Source organism: Halyomorpha halys, unplaced genomic scaffold, assembly GCF_000696795.3.
Source record: "Halyomorpha halys isolate HHAL.00 unplaced genomic scaffold, Hhal_1.1 Scaffold1517.1, whole genome shotgun sequence".
NCBI classification, from domain to species: domain Eukaryota; kingdom Metazoa; phylum Arthropoda; class Insecta; order Hemiptera; family Pentatomidae; genus Halyomorpha; species Halyomorpha halys.
In genome coordinates, this window is record NW_027109595.1 from 15,704 (window position 1) to 37,503 (window position 21,800).

Sequence of the window (21,800 nt, forward strand, 5' to 3'; positions counted from 1 at the left end):
GCCATCTTGGTTTTTTGTATCACGAAGTTATTATCAACAATGAAACTTGGTTAGCTTGCTTTTTGGATAAACAAAACAAATGAATATTAAAATGATACATAAAATAAAACATATTAAAAACCCTTTATACATCAAAATATATTATTTACTCAAAAAGAGCATATTACAATATATATATGTAAAAATTCAAAACTCAATTTTCGTGTGATATATTTTAAAACAATTATTGATACATAGTGCTACTTCACAATCCAGACACCAGTAAGTAGGTTCTTTCCTAACACCTTATTTGTAGCAAACTCGGTATTTTCTGGATTTAGTTTTTCCTTTATCGCTTTTCATTTGTTCTAAAAAATGCCTTTCAACTAAGCGTGATGGTTTAGGTGTAGAGCTACTTGTTGATCTCTTAGGGTGGGTTTTCACTATGTTTTTATCTACCAATATCTATACATCTATAAAAAAAAGTTTAATCAATCCAAATGACATTTATCTTTGTTGTACATAATATATACATTGATGTGTATGGATGAATAATACCTTTGTTGTTCGAAAATATACGTCCCACCTGTTCCAGGGCGCAACATATATTTTAACATGTCCTACCCGTTCCCAATATTATTTATGTTTGATGTATTCATACGTCCCGCTCGGTTAACAGGTTAATAATGAATCAAGGCATGGTTTATTAATTTTTAATCTTCATTGCTTTGATTTTAGGTGTATGACTTTCACTTTGATGTTTTTATTGAGGGTGATGTTTTCAGTCCTTTCAAATTACCATTCACCATTGGTCAAGATACATCATCAGTTGCTCAGAATTTTGTTCATAGATACTGTTTAAATCCCGATTTCACTAAGATTGTTAAGGAATTTTTGGAGCGTTCTAAAAAATCTGTAGAATACATGGAGACCTCAGAAATTGCAGGTAATTTTTTTTTTTTTCATTTTGAAAAAATTATATTTATATATCTAGTATAGTGTACAACAATTTCTAGAACTCCCTATCTTTAATAATATTTTTCCACAATGGTTTAAGATTTTATATTCTGAATGGGTTTATTATGAAATACCAAGTTTTTCTTTCAATTTAATGATTTAATATTGTTTATTGGCACACTTTTTTATTCAAAGGTTTTCACTTCATGTATGATTTACTTCACTTCCAAATCCATTAGTGCCCTGCATTATCATATAGATTGATTCAGTGATGCTTATAAATAAATATAAAATATGCCATATAATATAAAATATGCCATATAATATAAAATATAAGTTTTTTACTTTAAATAGTTTGATGAAACCGATATTGTGAAACTTTCCTTTTAACTTACAAAGAGAGTGCACTCTGTGTCATTACTGATTTTTATGTACATTTTTTTGATGATTCTACATGGTAAAAAAATCAACATACATCTAACTTTTCCATCCAGTAGACCTTAGAAGCTGAAAAAAAAAAAAAAAAAAAATAGAACACTCTGAAACAGCTTTGTTTTATATCTCAAGTCAAATTTAGTTTTATAGTTTCCTTGTCCTCACCCAATAATACAATATCCACCCAATACTCCCAATACACCCATGCACGGGTCTTTTATAACCTAAAGTTAAACCCTTATTGGTTTGCCTCATGTTTCTAATATTGTATCTAGTGCTAGAGTAGATAAGTTAGGTGATAAAGAATTGTCTCATTTTAAACCCGACAGAACCACAAATTTCTCAAAATAATTACCAATTCGAACTTAATTAAACGTTTTGGTCATGAACATCTGTACTATATTTACTGACGTCTATGATATTCCCTATTCAATAAAAATATTTTACAGCTTCTGGTAATCAATATAGTCATAAGCCTTTTCTAAATTTATATAAAGCTGATAACCTAACTATTTTATTAAAACTTTTTCTGTAGTATTTGACATGGTGAAAAAAAGTTGATCAATAGTCAAACGATTTCACCTGAAATCATATTGGTTATCACCTTTAATTTCTTCAGCATATTCTGTGATTTGACTAGATAAGGTTAACGTAACTATTTTATAACATTACATTTTTAACTTAAACTTCACTATATGCTCATTATTAAAGTTTTTATGATCATAGTAAAATGACCTCCAGCCAGAGGTCATTATGTAGTTTGGCATCAGGTGAAGTAGCAGTGGTTTTTTCATGAAATGGACGAAAATTATTTCTTAAAGCATTATTTTAAAATTAAAATAAATGTAATTTAAGCTCACAATTATTTAATTAGCTAATTCGAAGCAATAAGTAGGACATAGTTAGTTCTATGTTACTTAGGTTTTGCCTACTCCACGTGTATACTAGTGAAATGAACAGAAATAATGATTTCATTGAAATTATTGGCATAATTTTCATTGGAACTTTCAATATACAGAGTACCCCAGCATAAGTGTTCACCCCTTAATCCCTAAAAGGAATAGAATTTTAATTTGATTTTCACTTGGTCATAACAATGACAAATGGTATATCTGTTGAGGGTATTGTTATTTTTTAACCTTCATCCAGCATACTTAATTGGAAGTTCAAACGGAATAGGGTACTATTGCGGACGGATTGAGATAACAAAGTAAATTTTAAGACAAATTCATATTGGGCACTTTTTTCGATCTGATGCGTCCTGAAAGCATGAACTGCTAACAGTTGTATACTGTTTTTGACAGTTTGAGTACAAATGGTGTGGAAAATCAAACAAACCTGATAAACAAAATTATTTTGGGATTAATTTTCCTGTAAAAATCTCTTATCATAATTTAAGTTTCCTCAACTTGCCGAGGTGACTTAATTAGCTGCCATGATGATGACACCTCAATTATGATGACGACACCTCAATTATGATGACGGATCCTTATTGATATTTCAATTATCCTTATTTAGTTATTGTGATATTAATTATTTATTTCAAACAATTAATTTCACAATAACTAAACTATGACCAGAATTTAGAGTTTACATATTGGAATGAAAAATCATTATAAAGAATATTTCGAAAGTATCTAAGGTTTTATCTATCACCAGAGGAACTACCAAAAACAATTGAAATAGAGCATATACTTTATCAAGTTCTAAAAAACTATGTAATAAAAAATGATAATCATTGTATTTCTTAGAAATTATTAATATTTAATCCCTGAAATATAAGAATTTCTGTATTTGTCAGTATTTATTAAGTTTAGTTATAAATTAGAAAAAAAAAAAACTTAACAACACACATAAAAAATACAAGAAAGTGACAAAAGAATGACTGCGGGACATTCTATTTAGAGTGAAGAAATAGTTCTATATGATTAATTGGTCTATAAGAGAGAATTAAAAGCTTAAGCTTATAAAGGGTTTAAAAGGAGTGTTCATAATTTTTAACAATAGATATCAGTCATGAAATAATACAACATTGTTATTATAATACAATTTATTAAAATAACAAAATTAAATGAAAAAAATATGTACAACATTATAATTAAATTGTCAAATTTGGAATTATTACAAACTACTAAAATTAAATAGCGACACCAAAATCAATGAGACACCTGAGCTTGAATTTGAGAAACTTATCCACCTAATTCCATTATATGATGATCAATTCCACTTATACAAAGACTTACAGAATTTTCCAAATTATCGTCAGTCAACCTTGTACAACGGTTTGATTTATTTACTTTCATCATTGAAAAGAACTGTTCGCATTTATAAGTACTGCCAAACACATAAATCAATCTTCTTGCGAATTTTCTAAGCTGCGGAAAATGGTCTTCTTCGAGGTATTTATTTTAGAAATCACACAACTCCACGTCTTCAAATTTAAATTTTAGGAGTGAGTTTTCTTGAATCTCGATCAACTCCATTTGCAAATGTATTGAAGCATTTTGTACATTACTTTTTGTTGAAGTAGCAAATAAATTGAAACAGTCTTCCATGTTTTTGAAATCCCTCAATCTCTTTGAAAATTCCTCCGACAGTAACTTGAGTTCTTCAGCATATTGAGCATAAGCAATATTTTCATATGCAGAGAGCATGGTGAAATGGCAACTGTTACCAGATAGCATCTGTGCCTCTCACAAAAGGATTTTGTTCAGAAATGCTTTCAAATGGCTGTACAAATCATTTATTAACTATCCTTGTTTTTGAAATTTCAAATTTAAATCATTCAAATAGCATATAAGGTCGACCAGAAATGCTAAGTCACATATCCATTATGGGTCACTCTATTCAGATAGTGGTTTATCTTTTATTTGCATAAAATCTGCTATCTCTGAGCTCGTAAAAGTTCAGTATTTTTCCTTTGCTTAGCCATCTGACTTCACAATAATATGTTACATGGTCATATTCGGCTGATATTTCATCTGTGCATACACCAACTAATTTTGACCATGGCAAGCCAAAACTTGTGAATACCCACTGAACTTCATTAAAAATGCCCTTTGCTTTTAACGGCTGTAAAGCAAGCAATTCCTCAGTAATAGTGAACTCTTTATTAACACCTCAAATAAATATAGCCAGTGGAGCTGTTTCGGACAATCAGTGCTCTCGTCTAATGCTATGGAAAATGATTCTAAACCAGCTATGTGGTCAGTCAATGTTGTTTATATATCATTAACCATTATTTATATACGTCGGACAACAGTTCATCTTGGCAAACTAATTTTTCCAAATTCATTTTTCTTATCAGGACACAAAACACTGTAAACTTCTAACATACACTCCTTGATAAATTCTCCTTTGGCAAATGGTTTTAATGACTTTGCCAATTTTGAACTAACTATAAAACTAGCTTTCACAACATTATCATGTTGTGTTCTTTGTTTATGAAACATTTGCTGCTGGTTTTCCAAATTTGCGGTAAACTTCTGGATTTTGTTTTTTCTTAATTGTCCTGTCAGTGAGTGTAGCATAAGATGCTTAGTTGAGTAATGCCTCTTTATATTGAATTCTTTCATCACTGAAATGGATTCATTACACAGCAAACAAATAGGCTTAACATTGTGCAAGATAAAAAAGAATTCTTCAGTCCATTTTTCTTGAAACTGGTGACCTTTTGCATCTACTTTTCGTTTCTTTCCACCAGACATTTTCATTTACTTTTCGTTCAATAAACGTAATAACAAAATATAAATAGTAAGCACTCAAGATGCACACAAAGTCACCAAGCAAATTGACGGCACTAGCAGTTTGCTAGGATATTGCTTGTCGAAGTTATCACCTCGGTAGCTCAAATAGAACTGAACTAAAGTTCGGGCCATCCACCCGCTCATATAGACAAAATGTAGGAATGATCTAGAATTGTCTAGTGTAAAACAATTGAGAAGCAATAATCTTTTGTTGCGCCGCCAGTGAGGCGGAAAACATCAAAGGCTTTGATGATCACCACCACTCGGCTTGCCCCCTAACTTGATTCTGTGAGTATGAGTAATAATTTTTTTAATTGGGTTTTTCAAAATGTCTCGTAGGTCGGTTCAAATCTTACAGTGGGCCGGATTCGTCTGACGGGCCAGGGGTTGCTCACATATGCTCTAAACTCTGAATCAATTACCATCCACCATATAGTTTCTAAATAGCGACCTATTTTCATTAGGTTTCATGTACCATATGATCTATCTCGGGCATTTATGAAGATATAGAAGAAATAAAGTATTTCGAAATTACTTTCTCAAAACCTTAAAAAAAAAATTATTAATGGGTGGACCAATTTGCTTCTTCTTTTTTTTTTTTTAATTTTGTAATTGCCGTTTTACCAAATATGGCACCTTATGAGAGATAGCTGTTGCATCGAAAAAAAAAATTTCTTCTGACTTTCATTCCAAAAAGCTCAAATGGTTTTGATAATACTTATCTAAAGTCATATCCTTTAAGACCTTTCTCTTATATATGAAATAAATTCCCTAGAAAAAACAGGTAGAATGTTCTTAAAACAAAAAAAAAAAGTATAGAGAACATATTAATAGTATAAATGTTGTAAATAATATTTATGATCACTTTAGGTTACCGTGGAAACCCTTTTTCAAGATATAATTGTCATATATATTAAAAGTGGGAGCATGTATCCTTTCTTATCCCCATTACTATTCTACACTTATCAGGACTCTAATGAAGACTAAGCAAGGGTTCCTCTGTGATAGTGACCTTAAGTTCATTCTACATGTGCTGATTGTTGATTATGCTACAAACTATCAAGCAAATCCTGTTAGTATGACAGCAAATGTTAGGTTACACGGTCATAGTGGCTGTAGTAGTTTTCTTTGTCACTGTGGAACCCTTGCTTAAAGATAAACTAGGGTAATCGTAATATGGATAAAGATAGACAGGGACAAATGTAATATGGATAAAGATTGACATCTGCTGAGGCTTTGAGTTACCCACTACACTTACAAAATTAGTCATCGATAGCTTGGTTTACAGTAGTGATAAATACATTTCCACTAATTTTTCAAAAAATACAATTTAAAGTTTTCTCTTTTAGGAATATTAATTGAAAGGTTTTAATTTTCCTAAAAGAGAGAATATTTAATTGCATTAATTAAGTTATTGGAAATTTACTTAGCACTACTGTGAATTAAGCTATCGATATTGAACTTTTGCTTGGTGAAAATATAGAAGTGTGTCCTTATATTTATTTTTTCTTTCATCAAAATTTTCATTGATTATTGATAAAAATAAAAACTTGTCATATGTTTCAAACTTTTAAAGGATTGAAATTTAATCAGTGAAATTAGAGGCTATGAATTAGGCCTTACTTTAATCCCAAATATTTTGGTATTAAAGCCAATAAAAAAATACTTTAAATTGTTCAAGCATTGAATATTAAGCATATTCTGTCACTTATCTGTGTTAAAGTAGTTACAATTTCTATGTTACATGTGTTTGTTTGTTAGATATGAATAAATAAAAAGTAACATGATATCGAAAATGAAATAACTTTTGAAATTTGCAATTATTTTAACCATTCATTAAATAATTTGGCCAAAATTATTAAAACACGTAATATGGAGTATTTCTTACAGTTTTTCATTTATTTATTTCTTTTTTTTACAGATAAAATGTTAGAAATGTTTTCAATTCCAGAGACATTTATATTTTTCAAAAAGTTCGAGGAAGAAACTGTGTTAGGTAAGTTTTATTGTCCTGGATTTTTAGACAATTCATTCTTGGGATTTACTAATTATTAAATTCTTTCAGAGCGATTAGATCATTATTGGAAAATGCAGAAGCAATCAAAGACTATGTCATTACAATTTATGAAGGGACTACTGACACTTCCAAATGAGAAATTAGATTTAACACTTATAGAGTATGGTGTGCGTCAGTTGATAACATGTATGAATATTTTGCCAGAGGGTAAGTGTAAACTCTTTAATTATGTATATATTGGTCACTTCAAAAATACTATTTATAGAATAGTTCAGGATGATTCTCAAATAATGGGCAACTTTTAGGTCACAATTTTCTACAAATAACACATCTCCAAAAATAAAATTAATATAATGTCTGCTGTTCTTTGGTTAGCTCTTAGCTAAAATCATAATGAAGCAAAACTTATATGCAAAGTTTACTAATAAAATTTTAAGTATGAAAAGAAGAACAAAATTAGTTGACAACTATTTATTATCCAACGTTTCACCTCACTTTGTAGGGCTTCATCAGGGCTGTTCAAGATAGCTTTACGTACTAGCTAGCTAGCTATATAATATGTAATAGATAGCTATCATCTTGAACAGCCCTGATAAAGCCCTACTAAGTGGGGCAAAACGTTGGATAATAAATAGTTGTCAACTATTTTTGTTCTTTTTGACTGCAACCCTGACCATCTTCTTCATATTTGAAATTATATGGTCAATTATCTATCTATATAATAAAATTTAAATTTGAAATGTTTGTGGCTAAAAGATGCCTTGGCAATGAGCCATAAACAGTCATAACAATGGTAAAATTAACTTAACAAAATCATTTAATAATGAATTACTGTCCAATTACTTATTTTAAGATCACATTTCAAGAGGATAACAACTGTTAATTTTTAAAAAATATGCAGAAAAATTTTTTTTTGTAATAAAAGGACAGTATTTTATTATATTATATTACATTAACTATATCAAGCCCTAATGTAATTCAAGATGTACTCTGTCAAGATGTGTTTCTTTCTGGCAGGATTTTGTTCTAAAAATAAGTATCAAAGTGGTGCCCAACCTTATTCTCAGTTGTCTCCTCCTCTTCAATCCCTATACCACCACCAGCAATTAGTCATTATGTATTTAATTTCAACCGCTTCTTCTCCCATATTACACCTGATGACATCCTTAGCTCCATTCAAAAATCACATACCAATGACTACGGACCCGATAATATCCCTGTTAAGTTTATTATTCTTCCTATCTATAACTTCTATAACTTCTCCCTGGAAAGTTCCACTTACTCTTCTGACTGGAAAACCGCACTAGTTCGTCCATTGAATATAACCTCAAATCTAGAAACCCCTTGTGATTACTGGCCTATTTCCCTATTATCAAACTTATCCAAACCTTTAGAGTATATAGTTCAATCTCAACTTTCCCAATTTCTTGAGTTAAATAACCTTTTGAACATCCTTCAGTCTGGTTTCTGCTCAGGCTATTCTACTCAGTCTGCTCTTTTAAAATCTCTCAAGACCTTCACACAGCCTTTGATTCCGTCGATCACAATATCCTTCTTTCTAAACTTCACAGTCTCTTTATCATTTAGTGCTCTTCAATGGTTTCAATCCTTCCTTACCAGTCGTTCACAGTATGATGTTATTCCTAATAATCCTCCCTCTAGCTCCTTTCCTCTTTCTAAAGGTGTACCTCAGGGTTCTCCTCTATCCCCTACTCTTTTCTCCATCTTTATCAATGACCTCTACTTGCCATCCAGTATTCCCAATATCATCTATACAGAGATGACTTATAAATCTACCTTTCCTTCTATCCTCATGACACCTCAAATGCCATTCTAAAACTACATGAAGACATCAATAGTATAAGCACTTGGGTAACATACAATAAACTTACGTTAAATGCCGAAAAGACTAAAGCTGTCATAATTGGATCTCCCTCTCTCCTTAAATATATCCCAGGACCACCAACCTTTTCCTAACCAATACTATCTCATTCCATACGTCAGTCAAAAATCTTGGTATCACTTTTGATCAAACTTTATTCTGGAAACCACACATTTCCCAAATTTACCGTCGAACCATAGCTACCTTAAAGCAATTCATTGGAATCCGTTATCTCCTTCCACTTAAAACCCGTCAACTCTTAGTTTCCTCTCTTGTTTTCCTCCACTTTGACTATGGCTGCCTAGTATATGGTGGGCTCTCGGGTAGTCTCGAATCTAAACTTAAACGTCTAATGAATTGTAGAGTACGATTTATTTTCAGGATCACCAGAGATATGCACATAACCCAGTATTACGCCGAGCTGAAGTGGCTCTATCCATCCTTCCGATGCCAGTATTTCCTAGCTTCCTTTCTATTCCAAGTAATTAGTACTCCCCTCCTATATCCTAGAAAACCTGCAATTCAAATACTCTATCTAATCCCTACTACCAGGTCCCGTTTATCTGACATCTACCCTCCATCTCACCAAACTGTTGCATTTGATAAAAAATTTTTTTCCCAACCTGCATATCTCTGGAACTCCATTCCCTCTAACATACATCATGTACCAACCCTTCTCTCGTTTAAATCCCTTCTATTTAACTACCTTTTGCTTCACCAATTTAATCCTATGTTATAATAGTACAGATACTTTGTAATTACCTTTTTGTTTTGTTTTTTATTTAGTCAGTTAGTTTTTTAACTAATCTATTTTTTCTTCTCTGTATATAAATTATAATTAAGTGTGGCCACACTGTTTTATGGCCAATAAATGTTATTATAAAATTAAAATTACCTTTGTAATTGTTCTTAAGGGACTTAGTCCCAGAATAATAACCTATTTTTCATTTCATACTTAAGGCTGCCACAACATTTCAGAATCCCAGGTATAGATTCTTTGAAATCCATTTTAGTTAACTGGAGCTTGAGAATTACCCGTTGTTTGAGACTAAATTAATAAAGTTAATATAGAAATATTCAGCGTGTTTTAATTGTAATCTAATCTAATTTTTAATTAAAAATGTGTTTAATGAATACAAATGACTGTCTGAAAGTCCATATGGAAAAATTTTAGTTTAATAGATCATTCATATGATAATCTAGAGGATATTGAGACTAAATGTACTATTTATCATTATGCAAATAATCTATTTTTCCCTTCTCAGCCACCATTACAAGTTCTTCCTGGTGGATTAAGAGTAAAATATGGAGCCAAATGAAACTGTGGTTACTTTGTCACTATTTTTCAAATAAGAGCATGAATTTTGGCAGAAAAAGTTGTCTAACAAAATTGGGATATGGAAAATTTAATGGTTGTGGCTTGAGTTAAACCTTAGAAATCCTTGATTGAAACCAGGCTTATGGGTAGAGATTAGGAGATATCAACTGATATTGTTGGGTTATGATCTATTTGATGTAACCAAGTTATATGTGTTATAGATATAGATGTGAGTTATGTGTATGTATATATATATATATGTACACATAACTCACATCTATATCTATAACACATATAACTTGGTTATATATATATATATATATATAATTATACATACAGTTGTGAGCAGTTATGTATATTTTAGTTGTGTCAACCAAACTGTATGTGTATGCTTTTAAAAGCAAGTATTATAAATTTCCTGCTCTACAGTATCCTTTAATAATACTCCACTTATTTCTATCAAACAAATCCGTTGCCTGAGACTACATCTGGACAAAAGACTAACTTGTTATCCTAATACAAGACTGAAAAGACAGGTGTTTATCGATTCAGACTATTACAATATTAATTAGACAAACAGTCTAAAATTACAACTAATTACAAAAGGCTTATTTATAAGACCATAATTATTTTTAAAAAAGAGAGACTATGGTTGTTGAGTATATATATGTTAAAGTCTTAGAGTTTGATTGAGATGTCAGGTGAGCAGTTGTTTGTTGGAGGATCTTGGTGGTATGGAGGACAGAATTGGGCTGGAATCATTACAAGAGTAACTTAATCACATCTTCAATTACATGTTTTTCACTAATTATTAATCCATAGTTACAATCTCATTATCTATTAATCATTCTACTATTCACAGTTACTTGTTATTAACATTTATTATATTCTTTTTATTTACTTCATTGCTTTTTTTTTATATATAACTTTCTATGTATACTCTCTTGATGATGGACCCCTGTAATATGGGGTGAAAAGTTGTTGTCTTATAAATACTTTTTTATGCTGTTTTATGTTCATTGTTTGACTACCACTTGGACCATTTTCCTACAGTTCATATTTGTACATAAAATACATAATTGTTACATTTATTTCATTAAACAGATGAAAATATATCTCTAATATTGATTAATTAGGATTTTGAAACAGTTAATTCATCTCAAATAAAAATTATAAACTATCTATAAAAACATGCTCTGAAATATTTTTTTGTAAATTGCAGAATGCCCAAAAGACATATTATTCGAATAAAAAAATAAATATTTTTACGTCAATCTCCCATTGACGTAAAAATATTTTTTTTTAGTATAAGGTATGGTTGTTGAGTATATATATGTTAAAGTCTTAGAGTTTGATTGAGATGTCAGGTGAGCAGTTGTTTGTTGGAGGATCTTGGTGGTATGGAGGACAGAATTGGGCTGGAATCATTACAAGAGTAACTTAATCACATCTTCAATTACATGTTTTTCACTAATTATTAATCCATAGTTACAATCTCATTATCTATTAATCATTCTACTATTCACAGTTACTTGTTATTAACATTTATTATATTCTTTTTATTTACTTCATTGCTTTTTTTTTATATATAACTTTCTATGTATACTCTCTTGATGATGGACCCCTGTAATATGGGGTGAAAAGTTGTTGTCTTATAAATACTTTTTTATGCTGTTTTATGTTCATTGTTTGACTACCACTTGGACCATTTTCCTACAGTTCATATTTGTACATAAAATACATAATTGTTACATTTATTTCATTAAACAGATGAAAATATATCTCTAATATTGATTAATTAGGATTTTGAAACAGTTAATTCATCTCAAATAAAAATTATAAACTATCTATAAAAACATGCTCTGAAATATTTTTTTGTAAATTGCAGAATGCCCAAAAGACATATTATTCGAATAAAAAAATAAATATTTTTACGTCAATCTCCCATTGACGTAAAAATATTTTTTTTTAGTATAAGGTATGGTTGTTGAGTATATATATGTTAAAGTCTTAGAGTTTGATTGAGATGTCAGGTGAGCAGTTGTTTGTTGGAGGATCTTGGTGGTATGGAGGACAGAATTGGGCTGGAATCATTACAAGAGTAACTTAATCACATCTTCAATTACATGTTTTATAAAATGTTTTGATAAAATTTGTTGAAATTAATATTATATTTTTACAACATTAAGGGAAATGGGTTAGAGGATAATGGAAGTAGATAGGTAATTTATTGAGTTACAGTAGCATATAGTAGGTAAGAGCATTGAGGAAGAAGGGTATTCTATTAATAAGGATGACTTTAGTTTTTCTTGCATTTAGATGCAACATATTTGCTGCTTAATGGTTAATGGTTTTGTTATAAATGTAATTAAATTCTTATTAAGAATACTGATAGATATGAGTTTATACAATTCTTACAGTTTTAGTCTCCATAATTTTAGCATACAAGAGTCCTTATTTTATTATTATATCATAGATTTTGTTCGGAGTTAATTACTTAATTCATCACACACTTGATGTTTCTTCTTGTATGCGTGACTGAAGTGTTCCTGATAAGAAAATACTTTCTTTTTTTTTACTCTCAAAACAATTTTAAGTCATTTAGCAGCGTCTGAGGAAAAAAATTGGAGGAATGTGGTAACTTTTCTTTGTCTAGTAATTTACTGATTTTACAGCATTTAAAACAAAGATTAATTTCTAAAGCATTTGTTGTGTTGAGGTTTTCAAATTGAAATGCCGAGGTAGGGCTACAGGGTAAATGACTAATTAAGTTTTATTTTAATCTACAAAAGTTTTTTTAAAGCATTTTCCATTATGTGGAAGTTTTCATTTCATTAAAACCTGACTTTATATGAAATTTGAATTAAATACAAATCAAGATAACATTTTTGTACTAAAAATTGAGAACACATAAATAAAAAAATATATATATGCATCTAAAAAATGACTGGCTTATTAAAAATTCATAATTAGTATGATTTAAAAAAAAAATTGATGTTTTACAGGTCTATTTCATGTTTATTGGCATTTGGAATTGAATCTTAACCTTGTTACTTAGAAACAAATAGCATCTATTGGATAGTAATTATCCTTTCTAATCTGTTATTAATTTAGATGCTATTGAGTTTTGATGAAAATGGATTGCTGGATAATTTTTTATTTTTATTTATCATAAAATATTTAAATTTATCATTTTACTATTTTGTTACTAATATAATTTAAATTTTACTATATTTTAGGTATGGTTTATCCTGTATTGGATATTACCAGGATAGCACTGTTAAGGCCTAAAGTTAACGCATATATATTTCGAGAAGGTCAGGCTTTACCATTGTTTGATATTTTTAAACATTTCATGGATGAAAATTGCTGTTATAACAACAGAATGCTTGTATGCCGCATATTGTGCAACATGTTTTCTACTGTAGAAGGCATCAATTTTGTATTTGCACAAAAAGGATTTATATTTTCTCATTTACCAATGTCAAAATTCCCTGAAAAAAACAAAATGTTTGAGGTATCCCTTCAGTTTTTAATTGTTTTATATTAACACTTTATATATTTTATAAGAGACATTAAGTGTTCGATGTAGTCTTCTAGTTTTTGTTTTGTAATGTTGAATTTATTTATTTATACTTACATAAAAAAGACTGGGAATGGGGTGATTATAACTGTCTTGTTAGGGCATAGTAGTACTTGTGAAGTGAAGATCGGGAGTTTGTATCCTAGCCTCTACTTACGTATTAGTAGAGCTGGTATAAATTTACTTTGGGATCTCTTAAATTAATTACATGTTTTAATTTCTTATAAAATTATGGAGGTAATTTTAGGAATGTACCCCTTTTCAAAATTAATTAACCCCTTTTCAAACTCGTTAGTCTTGAGAAACATACGCTTGGCTGTGTTAGATTTTGTTTGCAAATAAAAATGCTTCAATAGTCATTTCTCTGAAGGAAAAATTCAGTATAATTTCTTGAATTGAGTCTGGATATTGGTAAGTAGTCTCGCAAGTGAAGATCGGTCTACCCGAGCTGTAGTCTCTTTAGACTATGTATATAGGGTGAAACTTTGAAACCATCAAGATTGCCTCAAGAAACGTTATTTTAGATTATTTCCTGCCAGTGTAATGATTTTGTACACCAATACACTATCAAAGCCCTCCTTTATTCATCATTTGTAGATAGTCACATTTTCAAAAATTGATCAATTCATCCATGCTTTATGATTAAACTAGTAACACCAACAAAGTGTTTTCATACTCTTGAAATATCAAAAATCCTTGCAAAATCATTTTTAAATTACTTGCACAAAACGAAAACTTCACTGTGTACATGAATTCACATGCATTCATTGGATGTGATGTTCAGATATAGGTTACTATTCAATGTATGCGATATATTGGTTATAGTGAACTTAAATAAATTTGATGGTACCCCGAGTTATGTTATAACTGATTTATAATACTGTAGGTATTAGAAATATTAGGAGAGGTTAGAATATGCTATTTATATTCTTAATTTATTTACTGCCACATCTGTCAATAAAAAGTAATCCATTTTTCTTTCCTTGAAGTAAAGAGCAAGATTTTTCATTTTTCACAATATTAAGAAAATTACTTTATCTTTATATTGTTTCTTAAATTGTAATTTAAATAACAATTTTTTTTTTTTTAGATAGCACTATCCTCATTGTTATTAAACTTATCTGTTGAAGCTGTAAAAAGAAATGATATTGTTTCTATGACTCTCTGCTTCGACATTTCTGAATCTGTATTAATGTCTGTAAAAGAGGAAGAAGCAATTTTTCGCCTGCTTGTTGCCATCGGAAAATTATGTTTATCCTTAAACAAAAAACTTTATCCAAGTCGTTTGTTTGATCAACTTAAACATATTTCAACTTGGAAAAATAGGAATACTGATGCTAGTCATAAAGCTGCACGCTGTGCTCTTTTCCTTATCTCACAAAACGTTTCTCTTGTTTTAAAAAGGTGTGTATTATTATTTCTTTAAAGCAAAATTATTTTACATACCAGGTGTTTGTATATTATATGTAATGTTTTTTAAAAAATGTGCTTACTAATATTTCTTTGAAAATATCTTAATTTACCTATTAAATCGGTTCTTTATGTTATCTATCTTACATATTTTTGTGGATTAAATGATTTTTTGTTAAAAAAAAAAAACACATCTTGGCACTGACTTGTGATATGAAGGTTTCTTCTTCAACATCCATGTAGTATATACATTTACCAAAAGTTAATTAGGGTATTGTGGTAGTGAAAGAATGCGAACCTTTATTCCAAAATTTGAAGTAAAAGAAGAAAACCACTAAATTGTTTTTTCAATCTTACTGTCACAATCCTCAGAAAAGAAGTAGCCTTAGAAAGTGCTTTCATTTTAGACATTTGTGCCTCTTTCCTGCTCCCTATAAAGTGTATATATCCACCCAAGAGAGCCAGTTAAGATATTTGGTGGACTCCTTACAGAAAGAAGATTTAAAACTAGCAAAAAGATACTTAACTCTAATTGATAATTGAAGTTCTAACAAAGAAAAGGAAGTAAAACCCAAGAATGAAGTTTAACAAGGGGGAATGATACATTTAAAAAGAACAAGTGTTTTTATGTAAAACTTATTTCTACTCTTTTATTAAATTAATGCATTCTTTCCCACACTATTAGCCTTGGAATTATTATATCAGTGTTAAAATTCTTTTTGACCCTTTTAAATCATAACCACAGAAACATGAAAACATTTATTAGTTAATTATTAAACTCTTTCCTATTTTATATTTATCCTTTTTTATTCAAAACAATGTCTTCATATTAAGATAATTAATACAGATAAATTTTTTAAAACAACTTTGTGATAGAATGATTGAATATGATAGAATCTTTGAATCAAAGATATTAATATAAAACAGCATAAGCTTAGTGATAGACCTAGATTAATTATTGAGGTATAATTAGAAGATTCCATAACACAAAGCCTTAGGTCTTTAAGATACTAGAAAACAAAACTCACCATTTCTAGGTTAGCCAATTCAGGCATCATCGGGACAGAAAAAACAACTCATGTATGTGAACTAAGTGCAGGACATCTCATATCAACATTTTAAAATGTATGTCAACTAGACAGTACACTATACTCTTGTTGCCATGTAAATATGTGTTTTGATATGAGGGAGTGTCTATAGTTGATGATCTATAAGTTATCTGTATTATATGTAATACATTTTTCTGCTTATGCGTGTGTATTTTATAGTGCTTTCTATACTGGCGAATTGTTTGTAAATATTTTTAAAACTCAAGGCTCTGTATTTTGGAATCTTCCAATTCCAATCAAATATATTGTTATTGGTAAAATTAATCATTTATTTGTATAAGTGACACTACATTCTGTTGAAACATTTCTATGATATTCATGTTACTTTTAATTTACTTTAAATAATAAAGTTATATTATTTACATTAATCATCATAATTAAAGATAATGATGTATTCTTTAAAGTGTAAATTTCATGTGAGTACTTCCTTTTTATGTATCTATCATATTAATATTATTTTTACAAAATATACCTAATTTTGTTCATATTGATCTTTTTGCAGGGATTCAGGTTCTGAAGACTAGAACTGAAAATGAGGAATGTTTAACTTGTTAATAATTTTATATGGCTTTGACTACCTTCTTTGTATTAAATTCCTAAATTTGCTGTTATCAAAATATATTTTTCTAAGTTAATGGTCTTTTATTTATTTATTATCTACACTACCTGTTTGTTTAAGATCATCGATAAATTTGATGGGTCTCTATGTCTTATTAAGTTTTATTGATTTTGAAGTGTCATTTAGGTAGTCCTTGATTTTGGATCCTGTGTTTGTTTAGTCTGAAACTAAAGTGTATGGCCGCAACTGAAATTATACCTAGTGATCACTCTATATCAGATCCTTAAGCATCTTGTTATTAGCTCACGTCTTGCTTTTAAATTTTGTAAACATTGAGTGATTATAAATTGACAGTTATTGGTGAAAACCTAAGCTTATGGGCTAAGGAGATCAACCATGTGGCAAGTTGTCTTATCTGATAGTTACTGGCCTCTAGCCATCATCCCATAGAACTATTTCTCATAAATTGAATATTTAAATATAAAATATTAAATATAATATTTAAATAAATTGAATATTTAAAAAGATGAACATTTCAGAGATATCAATGAAATGCTTCTCCCCATCCTAAACAAATTTAATTACCTTACCTCTAGAATTTGCATCTAACAAAATAAAATTCATCAACCAGCAACAAGCTTACAGCCCTCAGCAACACTAATACAGATTCTTACCATCAGTCCAACATTTAACATTAACAAAAAATTAAGATTTCCATTGTTACCAACTAAAACAAGATAACCTGTACAGAGTTGTGTTGTGAAGACTTCATATCACAATGTAAGACCCATCTCCAATGTGTGCTATTTAACTGAAAAGTAACCCTTGCCTCTATTCTTGATTGACCTAGAGCCAAGATCTGAGAATATCAAAATATTTTAAGTCACTAGGTTCATACTCATGTATACGATCTGAGCTGAAAATTTTTAATGCATCACTATTATCAGGGCAAGTGAGCATCCACAGGTTTGATACTTCAAGTCCAGTGATACTACAGCTATGAGGTGTTGAATAAAGAGTACTGGTTGGCTAGTAATGCACTGCTATTTTATTTAATGGATAATTGTCACAGAAAAACTAAAATAATTTTTATTTATTTAACATTATTTCTTATTATTGGAGGAATTCTTAATATCTCAGTCGATGCAGAATTTTGTACTCTTCTCTTTATTATTGATATTACTTTTAATTATAGTTTAGATCAGCAACATATATGGCGAAACTTCCATTTAAAATGTTTCTCTTAACAGCCTGTTACTTTTAGGAAATGCTTGAAACAGACAATTAAATAAAATTAAACATACCCAGCTTAATTATATAAATTAAATTCAATATTATTTTTTAATAAATAAAATACTCCATTTTTCAGGATAATAATGTGACCAGATATTATGAGGACCTAAATGGGCATGAACTAATTCTACCACAGTCAGAAGGTATGAAAAGGAGCAAATTTAAAAAACAATGATATGACAAAGAATATCTTAAAGATATTGCTTCAATATGCCATTATAATGTAACACTCACTGAATATTCTTCTTTTTCTAACCTTATTGCTCTTGAGGAAGAGGTGCCACCCCTGACTATTTAGTCCGACATTAAGAATTCTATATTAAACATTTCTACTAAAAATCTAACTCTTATAGAAGTGATAAAAACATTTTCTGACATAAATAGTATCAAATTTGTTCCTTAATATCTCAACTAAGCCAGTTGTGTAACAATGTTTATTATAAATTTATTTTCAAGAGAATTCTCTTCTCTCTTTTAAACGAACCAGCATTCTACACAATACATAATTTATTGTTATACAATAGCTAATAAGACACAAATAAATAATTGCTGCTTGAAATATAAAAAAAAATAATAATTTAATACATGTCCGAGGAAAACAAGTCAATAAAATTTTATTTGAACTGTAGAGGTCATATTACAATGATCCAACTATCTTTACAGAATCCTACAATTTTAATTTTTTTTCTTGACCAATATTACAAAACAAGTTAATAAAAATACTGTAAAAATAAGGATAGCACAAAGGTTTGTCAGTTAAAAATATCACAGTTTAAAGGTCCTGAATACTTGATTCATTTCCTTTTTAAAAAATAAAAACAAGAGTGTATTATTGAAATTTAAAACTACATAAATTACACCAGGTAAATATCCTATTCATTACATGCATGACTGTAATTTTGAATTAACAATCCATTGATGGCATTACAATGAATTGAAAAGGCTCAACTTCAATACATCTAGGCAAGTACAAACAGAAACCTAATATGACATAGGTTACTTTAAATTTTTACTATTAAAACCTATGTGTTAATAGCTTATTCACACCCTCCACTCTGGAAAAAAAAAAAAAAAAAAAAATTAGAAAAACATAACTAGAACTTTAACAAGTCAAATAAGGATAAATGCAAGTAACAACTAACAAGGGAATAAATAAATTATATGCTTTATTACCATAAGGAACTTGGTGGACAAAATCTGTATTTGTTAATCTTTCCCATTCTATGAGAAATATTTAATATATTCAAATTCACATACTATCAGTCAAATATTTAAGACAACCTTAATTTTTTAAAGAAAATATAAGATATTTTGGAATAAATTAAACAAAACTAAAATAACTTTTCAAATGAAACTTTAATATAACAGAAAAAAAGTAAAGAACATAATATAATTTTTGTATACAATGAAAAATAAAATTATCCTGGTAACTGTTAAGGTAGAACTTATGGAAACTGGAGAAGAGTCTTATGAACACCTAACTACTTTTTTTATCTATTAAAATTACAAATTAATCCAAGTTCTTAACTAGGTAATATGTAGTATTTTAACTCACTTTTAACTATTTCCATAATTTTTTTTTTTTTTTATAAAATGATACAAATTGACAACTAAATGTATTCATTTATTTTTAATTAAAATGATGGAAAGTTGGTTTCCATACTTTCATCATTTGACCTAAATAATTGACAATGCTAAACAAAAGGGATACAAAACATAAATAATGTTTTGTAGCTTAATATATATTATATAAATCTTATTTGGCACAGTTTTAGAATAGAAAATAGAAATTAAACTTAAACTTTTACCAGCAGTGAATTTCTATGATAAATGCAGTTATGCAAGTATACCTCTAATAAAATATTTTAATTTACGAAATGATAGAGATAAGACTTAAGATTTCATTTTTAACCATAACTGAAAAAAGTGCAACAAAATATTTGGGGAAATAAATTAAGCTTATAAATAATAAGCAATAAAGAAAATCAGTGATCACAATTAGGTACTGGACTTTCTACCATGGTGCTCAATAGAGATTTAACACTAAAAATACATAAATAACAAATAAATGAGGTTGTGAAACGCAAAATACTTTACTTCCATTTTGTTTTTAAAGCAAGATGATGTTAACTATGGTTCATATGTGTTACTGACAGAAGAAAGAGTCTAAATTTGCCTAAAGGGTGATTCCTTACTTTATTTTCTTAGGGTTAGGAACCAATAGTCTTATCAATACTCTTTTCATCAAGCAACTGTTAGATACTCAAATGTTATTATATAAAACTAATTTTATTACAATATAGAAATATGAAAGTAAGGATTTTAGCTGTTTATACCCTCAAATGTTCTATTTTTTAAAAAAAAAATTTCAGCCAAGACTCCCATTGGGGTCCTATACTGACTCAATGTCCAATTATTGTTATTGATATCCATTAGGTGGACTAACAACAATATAATTTTTGTGACAAGATTTATAATGGAAAACTAATACAATAAAAGAAAATATATATATATATCACACTTTTGGAGAAACAGTGAAGCAATTATGAAGTCAAAGAATATAGCCATGAATTGTCAAGGAAGCACATTTAATAGTTTTTGGGAGATAGGACATAAATTTTACAGGAAACTTATGTAACTTGAATATTATATAAATATGACATAGATATTTTAAGTTAATATGCTTATTTTTACATTAAATTATCATTTAAGGGGGGTTTTATATTTATTAACGCATTCTAAGTAAATTTTACACATATATCATTATTTCTTCAAAGGTGCAATACATCAACAGGATTTCACAGATAATAGTAAAAATATTAATAAATATGATAGCTTACATTAATAACATTAATTTGTCGTTCATCTAATAGCTGACGCCTGAAACGTAGTGGAAGTTGTTCTTCTGAAATAATATAATACTGCTGGCCCTCCACTGATGCTGGAGTCCCTTGGGAAACAGGAGGTTTTGCTAAAGAATAAGTAATAATAGTTTCATCTAGTTTTTACACTGAACAATATCTGAATTATTTTAAACAATTTATATCACTAATGTCTCATTGTTTAACTTAAAATAAAAAATTTCCTGATATGAATGAAATTAAAAATAAAACCCTATCGACCCATTGTTGATTATTGTGCTAGTAAAAGTATTAAAAGGTTAGTGTACAGTAAAGTGAAGATAACTCTGCTTTGCCATTTAGTAGATACATTTCATAGACGTGAAGACAAAACATATGTACTCTGCCTTTTGTCAACTGATAATGATAAAAAGTACATTTTAGCTCAAGTAAGGGTTGATTAAACCTAATTTATAGTTAAGAATTGAGAAACTCATCCTAAGACGCCTGTACCCTATCCTTGATTCCAATCACATAATCCCAGATCACCAGTTTGGTTTCCGAACATCACACTCCACTATCCAGCAATGCCATCGTGTGGTTGATGTTGTCTCGTCTTCATTGGAGCGCGGAATGTACTGCTCGGGAGTCTTTCTTGATGTAGAACAGGCT

General features: G+C 29.2%; 2 protein-coding genes across 3 annotated transcripts in view; one reads left to right on the top strand and one right to left on the bottom strand.

The window, feature by feature from the left end:
* LOC106689895 (phospholipase A-2-activating protein) overlaps positions 1-17,071 on the top strand; it is a gene marked incomplete at its 5' end in the record, with an annotated part of 25,470 nt that extends 8,399 nt beyond the window's left edge. The window contains 6 exon segments of the mRNA XM_014435102.1: positions 718-925; positions 7,039-7,113; positions 7,183-7,341; positions 13,574-13,851; positions 15,008-15,321; positions 16,939-17,071. Coding sequence (XP_014290588.1) covers positions 718-925; positions 7,039-7,113; positions 7,183-7,341; positions 13,574-13,851; positions 15,008-15,321; positions 16,939-16,960 — 1,056 coding nt within the window.
* A 949-nt stretch (positions 17,072-18,020) lies between these two features.
* LOC136795859 (uncharacterized) overlaps positions 18,021-21,800 on the bottom strand; it is a 7,035-nt gene continuing 3,255 nt past the window's right edge. Inside the window, exons 3-4 of one of the 2 annotated variants that reach the window (XM_067047777.1) lie at positions 21,129-21,238; positions 18,021-19,343 (exon numbers count right to left, since the gene is read on the bottom strand). In XM_067047777.1, coding sequence (XP_066903878.1) covers positions 19,326-19,343; positions 21,129-21,238 — 128 coding nt within the window. In that variant the 3' untranslated portion in view covers positions 18,021-19,325. Of the gene's footprint in view, positions 19,344-21,128; positions 21,260-21,800 lie in introns of both variants that reach the window. The other variant, XM_067047776.1, reaches the window with a different exon arrangement.